General features: G+C 47.0%; 1 protein-coding gene across 1 annotated transcript; it reads right to left on the minus strand.

The window, feature by feature from the left end:
* Positions 1-741: 741 nt before the first annotated feature.
* Positions 742-3,810, minus strand: LOC126547368 (translocon-associated protein subunit gamma). The gene is made up of 5 exons (XM_050195347.3): positions 3,655-3,810; positions 3,056-3,182; positions 2,869-2,961; positions 1,681-1,812; positions 742-870 (listed from the first exon to the last, which is right to left on the minus strand). Exons 1-5 carry the CDS (start codon positions 3,779-3,781, stop codon positions 804-806), a joined length of 546 nt encoding a protein of 181 aa, XP_050051304.1. The 5' UTR covers positions 3,782-3,810; the 3' UTR covers positions 742-803.
* Positions 3,811-7,691: the final 3,881 nt, after the last annotated feature.

The following is a 7,691-nucleotide window of genomic DNA, read 5'->3' on the forward strand; positions in this document are numbered from 1 at the left end:
CCTCATAAGCAATCACTAATTTTTTTTTAAATACTAGTTGTGTGCAACAAGACAATGAGAATTCATTTTGTGGTTGAGCACATTGCTCATAGACATAACTGTTAGCTCTCCTGCATTCTTACACTGTGCTCTCCAGTCCCCGATTGTAATTCTTCTAGGCAGTGAAATTACATATCCCTGAAACTTGCCAATGGTGTCAATATTCATTCCCAAAACCTACCACAAGGCACTTTGGTGTTTAACAGAGGCATCATCCTTCAGTTCATATGGAAATATTCCTGGGAAACTAAATACAGAATAAATTTTGCTAAGTTTGCAGACATATCTCAAAGCCATTGACAATGTAATTCCAAAAAAGTGGACATTCTTTGCGCACTGACAGGTGTCAATTCCACAATTGGAACATAAGTTACTAGTCTGAAGAACAATTATCTTTTTTAGCTCGTAAGTGAGTACCACGCAATTTCTGCCGACACAAAAAATAACCCCCTATCTCCACTGCACTGTTTTTACAAACTCCATGAACTTGTACAAACTGTTAACAATTCAAATTTCATAACTTCACAGTCGCTTCAACTTCCTCAGCCATGAGCGATGTGATATCTCTTCCGCAAGCTTCTGGTCAATGCTTTAACTTCATTCCTCAGCGTGACCAAAGTTACGATGAACGCAATCAGCTGCCGTGCACAACCTGGCAGCAGATCACTCGTGCCTTTCTGTAACATACAAGGGACCAGTGAATACAAAAGAAATTCCACTTTATTGACATGTGAACTCCTTGTGACAGACGAGGGATGTGATGTTTACTGGGAGCCAGTTGAAAAGAGTGCGAGCAGGCCTGCAGCGCCTCCGACAGACAGAACATAGTTCCTGTCAGGCAAATGTCAAGGGTCAAACAGTTCATCATTATCGACAATTCAAGTATTCCACATTAAATTTGTTTCTGGCACCGTTCGATTTGGTTTCAGAAACCACTACCATGTGCACACCCCTAACAGCCTGATGCACAGCAGCATGGCAAAACAGGGAAGTACAAAAGCATTTAAAATTATGACCAATCCAGAGTGGCATATATAATTTCCTTTAGCGACCCTCTGGAATGCATCACTGGAAAAACCATCCTGCTTTTCTAATGATCAAACAACAGCAATATCTATACTGTATCATACATAGCAGGCAGTTTTGCGAAGGCTCGAAAAACTTTTCTGTGCATGCGAGCGTGGCCAAAAAATAGTGTGTCACAGATGAAAGAAACATATACAGGTATGCTTCAAGCAATCCAACGTAACATGAAGCCATTAAGCCACACACTTTTATGCTGCAAGATAGACCTATCGATTACATGGAAGGCACTGCAGATCTGAACCCATTTACCATCGAACGAGTGGAGTATGTTTTGGCAACCAATGCACCATGTAGTGTAAGCACAAAGGTGAACAAAAAGTGATGTGATTTAGCATAATCTTGCATTCACAAGTGGTAATGTGCTAATTAAGTTATTCCACAGGAAGCTTAACAGGCCAAAAGAAGTGCACTGAAATACATGCAAAGTGAGACTTCCATGGCCGCATTAGTCGTGTAGCACCTGCAGTATTGCTTTTCAAGTATGAAACAGAGAAGTACGAGATGTGTAGAAGTTTTTCTTGATATTGAAATGAACTATAAGACTGCAAAGGATACATTGTCGGGCTGAATGCTCTCAAAATGTAGAAGGACGTCACAATGATGAGCGCCAGGAAGAGGGCGTTGTTGTAGAAGATGGAGAAAGTAGTCGCCTCGTAGTCGGCCACCTCGTTTTTCTTCCACAATATCCTGCAGGTAAAAGCATACAAACAAATACACAAGTTGCCCTGGAACCAACCACAATTGTGAGGAAAATTCAGATGCAATCATAAGTCTGGAGCACCAATATAGCCTAAGTTGGAGGGCATTCAGTCTGATAAGAGTGTACTGACCATATCTAAAGAGCTCCATTTTCTGAGGCTTTTCACATTTTTGAAGTGCCATGGTTTGCACTTCTGTTGCGTTCTTATTTGTGTGCGTGCATACGAGCAAAAAGTAATTGTGAGAACAAGTGGGCCAAACGTGAAAATGATTATTGCAGCCTGCAGCAATTCAAAGTATATGCATCAGCATGGAACTCCCGAATGAGGCAGTGGCAGTGACTTCTTGTCGCAGATAGCCTATAGAAGTTACAGTTTAACTGGGACTATACCATAGGCCAGTCACCATAAAGAAATAAGGCAGATCCCACACACAGTGGGAATTGGTGTAACCAATGCTTTGGCAGACTGGGAAGACGAACTGGTGCATCTCGAGAAGAGACGCACAATGAATTTCAAAGACAAATGCGCACCACAACTGGCAGCCCAGGCGGCGCCGAAAGGTGACGCAGCACCGACAGAGAGTGCAGCATTTGAACTTTTGGCCACTATGAAGCTCCGTGCAGAAAAAATGCATCTAATGGATACAGGCTTGCACATTGTTCGCTGAAAAATCTTCAAAAATGGTGTATCCTAGATGTTTCAAGCACACTGGGCACAAGAGCAATAGTGCGAAGAGAATGTAGAATGCTAGATCTGATTGACGCTGGTGTCACAAGTTAACACTCATCATCCCTTGAATGCTATCACTATTGAAATTGCTGAAAATAGCTTCTGTTAAGGAGAAATACAGCCTCCACAACATTGGTCTTTTGAACCATGCATGCCACTTTGATATGCTATACCTGTCAACTAACCCGCCACACTACTTGTAAATATATCAATTCATTGTCTTTAACACCAACGCTTTATCACAAAGTCATAACAGCGATTAACTAACAATGAGAACATTATCTTATAGAACCAGATAGAAGTTCTTTCTTACCTCTCATCCTTTTCCTTCTTGGACATCTTCTTGTCGTCCGAGAGTTTCTTCATGATTTCTCGGTTGACGGCATCCTCCCTCTTGGGAGCAACTCTGCGCAACAGGAATTGAAATAAGAAACACAGCCGGCACAAAAATGACGGATACTGTGCCCAACTCTTACCGATACAACATGCAAATAACCTACTTGTGCTTGAGGACAAACTTGACGTTCTTGTACGCAAATGCGATCAGCCATGTGCAAGCGATGGTCATCACCGCGAAGATGATGGACGACTGGTACAGGTCCATCTGGTGGATTCTCCAAAATAGCCCTGGGTGCAGATAGCGGCATTTGTGTTTCATGTAGAAGAAGCAACAATGCGTGTTCTCGACTACTTAAGGCAAGCAGCCTGTCAAGAACCGATCGCAAGATCCCCCGCCAGTGCTAAGCGCAATTCGCAGTTACGGGTAAAATCAAGCGACAAGGTCTTTCATGACTTCAAAAATTGTTTGCTTCAAGCGTCCACGAAAACGCCTGTGCGCACAGTGACAGATAATTCTCATGTGGTTACACACCGAAACAATGCCAGGACGAACTAAAAATAGCCATATACATAAAGTGGAAGCGACGAATGTTTTTCTCAAACTGTTTAACGATCTTTAAGCGAAGTGAAAGTACATCCATTTCTCTGCGAGGACGCCGTAAAGCGGCTGGTGTGTACCGAGTTGTTAGTGGCACATGTTGCCCCTACGGAAAGCTTGTTTTGGAAGCACGGAAGCGAAGCGGGATGTTTTTCCACTTACATATTGGTATGGAAGAGACGATGAAGGCGTTGCCGTAGAACAGTGCGGACGACTTGGTCGACACGTTTCGGCTGAAATCTTGAAGCAAAAGCTCCTCTTCCTTCGTTAGCTTCCTACCGCCTGCCATGTTTGCGACCGGAGAGACTCGCTAGGTCGCTGACGTCTCCGACGCGTGGCCGGTTTCCGACCGCGGCGGCGCCAGCGGCGTGTGAGAAAAACGTTTCCTTGGTTGTCTTACCACCTTTCGTACCAACCATAAATTTTATTTGAGCCCTGACACAATGTTAAGTCTCGTTTTATATTTCATTTATATGGCTCAGACGCTAACGTTTGTTTTATGCTTTAAGATACCGCTAAATTCAAAGAACAAAGCGTTCAAGCAAATAGCAACAATGTGTATTTTATTTACATTCGGTTTCATTTTTGCTTGCGTTAGAGATTTGGCGGGTGCATTCTCTATTTTTGTCTCGTGAATTTTATTCAATAAGAGGTATACACTAATTTAATTATTTAAAATGCATTACTGAAGCAAGCAGCAACACCATGTCTTATGTAAACAGCAGTTTCGGTTTCGTTTCTGCCGGTTTCGTTTCTGTCTGCTTTAGACAAGTTTTGGGACCCAGAGTTGCGGAGTGGCAATGTTGGAGTTGGAATGATTCCAGGATCACTCCACATTCTTAAACACCCAAAAGTGAAATGGGAATGGAATGAGGGCACCAATTGGACAGATGAAATAGGAATGGAATGGAAGCCCGAAATTCCACCAAACAAGACTTAATTGGCCAATTTCTTCTTCCGGTTTTCAATTCCTTCTTCCGCGACATCTCTTCTACCTGTTGTTTCAGTGTCGCTCGCGGCGTCGCGGCGGTATATAAGCAGCTGCGCTTGTTTCTAAGTGGCTTTGGCTCAACTCTTGCAAGATGGGATGGGTGGGAATCGAACCAGGGTCTCCGGAGTGTGAGACGGAGACGCTACCACTGCGCCACGAGTACGATGCTTCAAAGCGGTACAAAAGCGCTTCTAGTGAATGCGGTGTTGCCTTAGAAACGAGCTGTTTCTAAGGCTCAGGCGTGCGTCGCTTGCTCAGGCGCACATTTCGTTGCCGCGCCGAACGCTGCGTTGCTCGACGCTCACCGCGTCCAATGCGGGGCGCGTAGTCGCTGCGCCGTAGCCCATTGTCTTACACCCCTTGGCGGGTCGACGGGAACGCTGTCGCGTTCCACTCTTGAAGGCGAAGCAGAGTAACGCATGAGTTGTTTCTTCGTCTAGCCGAACCAAATATAGCCAAGCAACAGCAGTTCACCAGGCTAAACAGTGGTTCAACAACTAAAATAAAGGCTAGTATGCTTCGCATCCTGGGCTTAACCTTAGCTAAGCCACAGTCATTTTTTTTTTATTTCGCCCGCGTAGAAATGCGGCTGCCGCGGTCAGGATCAAACCCACGACCTCGGGCAATGCCATAACCGCAAAGCTACCGCGGCAGGCACAGAAGTGTTGATTTGACGGGTGACCGCTTCCGTACTGTCACGTAGACCGTACGGTGCGCATTAATGCGGCCCTGCGCTTCTGCACGCCTTGCGTAAGTTGTCCGCTTTACTAATTTACATGGTGTTTATTTTTCAGGAACAGCAGAAACATGCCGTACATGTGTCTTCCAAGCTGCGGTCCTACACTCCGGCTGCACGTGCTCGGCGAGGCGCGCACAACCACATCATAGCATCATAGAATGCGGCGGTAAAACCCCTTAAACTTCGTAAAGTAGTGCCACGCTTTGAAGAATGCCGCCTCCTCCTTACGCGCTCTGGCCGAGGCCGACGCCGCGTCGCTATTGGCCTAATAGCATCACGTGGGCCCTCGCGCCGTGCATCAGCGCCATTTTTTGCTCGAGAAGCGTCTAGAGCTGTGCACGGGCACCGTTTATAAACAGTGTGCACGGGCTCAGGCCGGCCCGGCTCGCGGGCCGGGATCGGGCCATTTGGAGATTCTCTTACTCGGGCTTGGGCCGGGCCCGGGCCAGGCTTTCTATGTCTCGGACGGACCGGTCGGGCTCCCCGATCTCGACGGCGTACCTTATGCGAAAGTATGCTTGTCGTCTCGCATGTAGGTACAGCAGGAAGTGCAATGTATTTATTCATCAAAAATGGAATCTACAGGGACGGAATAAAAGTACAAGCGCTAGCAAAAGGCAAACGAAAGCTAGCGGAGGCTCGGAATGCGTTTTCGGTTCTACCAAGTACCGACGCTGTGGAAAAGCCGCCGCTTGCAGGCGCCTCCCAGTCAAAAGGCTGAGAAGGGAAGCGTTTGGGAAGCGAAGATAAGTCTTTGTACGGCACACGTGGGGTCGCCTTTGCCACACATACGAATTAGCCAAGCGGCGGCGTATAGGGGAATATTCCAATGTGCAGTGGTATTGCTTGAAGATTGGTCGTTGACCGAAGTCGACAGGAAGCACACGTCATCACTGCCCATGCTTGAAAGGTCACTGTTTTCTTTCAGCAGCACCTTAGAAGCGGATGAACTTTTTCAACTCGCCACTGTCGGCACCCAAAAAAGGGGACGATCGGGTGTTTTGTGGCATTCTCAGGACGAGGCTTCACAAAGCTCCGAAGACGCGTACCCGGAAGCGCTTGCCTTAACCCTTCATGAGTGGACAACTTGTTGTTTTTGCACAATAACTTAGAATAACAATTGTGTGCGCGCGCTGCATCTGTATATATTCACGATTTTGTCATATGGAATGCAAGAGTTCAACATTATAAGGTCATTTAAGTAAACTGATTTTCCTGATATTGTTTCTTTTTGTGTCGGCGTCGCTTTATTACAGGTCGGGCCGGGCCCGGGCCAGGCCTTAACCCGGCCTAAGGTCGAACCGGGCTGGGCCGGGTGAACTCAGGCTTTAGCGTCGGGCCGGACCGGGCGGCCTGTGGCAGTGTAGGGCCCGGGCCGGCCATGGGCTGAGAACTGTGGCCCTTGCACAGCTCTAGAAGCGTCTACGGAGGCGTGCGTCTAAATGTCGTGCAAAAATCCCTTACGTGACCTGATCCTAGGTGCCTAGGGACAGGATCGTTTAGAGATTTTTGAGAAGTCGTGGTGGTGGCGCCGAGCGAAGCCGTGGCGTGTTCGTCCTCGGCGTGATCGTTCTCTGGACCGCGCATTGTTCAACATTGCTCATGTGATTGTACCCTACGTGCGTTGCTTGTGTGTTGGTTGTAGGTTCTGTGTTACTTGGCGGAAAACCGTGAGTAGTGGCGGTGCGGCAGTGCGGATTTGGCATCGGTGAGCTCTTGCAGTACAGGATCTGCGTTGTGTGACCCGTACTTCCTTGAGAACTCGGCGGTGGTGACAATTGGAATGTCGAAGTGGCCTAGTGCTTCGGCAGCGAAGTTTTGCGAACCGCGATGTGGCGTCGCCGTGTGCGACTGTGCTTAATTAACGGACATCGAGGGATGTGCTGCTCGCTACAAGTCATGTAAATGCGACTGCGTCGACCGCCCACTGTTCAGCGCTGAATGCGTGTTTGGTGCGCTGTGCTTGAAACGAGTGGTGCAGCTGTGCAGCGGGGGTGGTGGAGGAGCAGAGTGGCTTAGGGGCTCCATTTGCGCGTTCACAGACATGTGCTCCCGTTTTGGTCTCGTTATAGCGACTGTCGCGGGATTGTGGTGTGCTCCTTGCCTAGTATAAAGTTTACGATGGTAACACACAGCATGTTCACGTTTTTCCGTGCTTTATGCCATTTGCATGACGACCGAGTTGAAAATGAGGCATATGTCTGTGTTCTTTGCGTTTCTGTGTTGTAAATTACTTTCTGTTGTGGAAGCTGTGGCAGTCTTATTACGCAAGGTGTACGAACGTAAACATATTTCTGTGTGTCTGAAATTTTGAATTACGCATAATACCATTTACGACTGGTAAGTGAGATACACGGCCTCTGTGAATCAGCTACCGTTTGTTGCGACGCTCCTCAGTGTAGTAGACTAATGCATGGTGCGCGTTTATTTATGTACTGTTGTAAAAACCATTTGTTTATTCACCCAATA

Source organism: Dermacentor andersoni, chromosome 3, assembly GCF_023375885.2.
Source record: "Dermacentor andersoni chromosome 3, qqDerAnde1_hic_scaffold, whole genome shotgun sequence".
Taxonomy (NCBI): Eukaryota; Metazoa; Arthropoda; class Arachnida; order Ixodida; family Ixodidae; genus Dermacentor; species Dermacentor andersoni.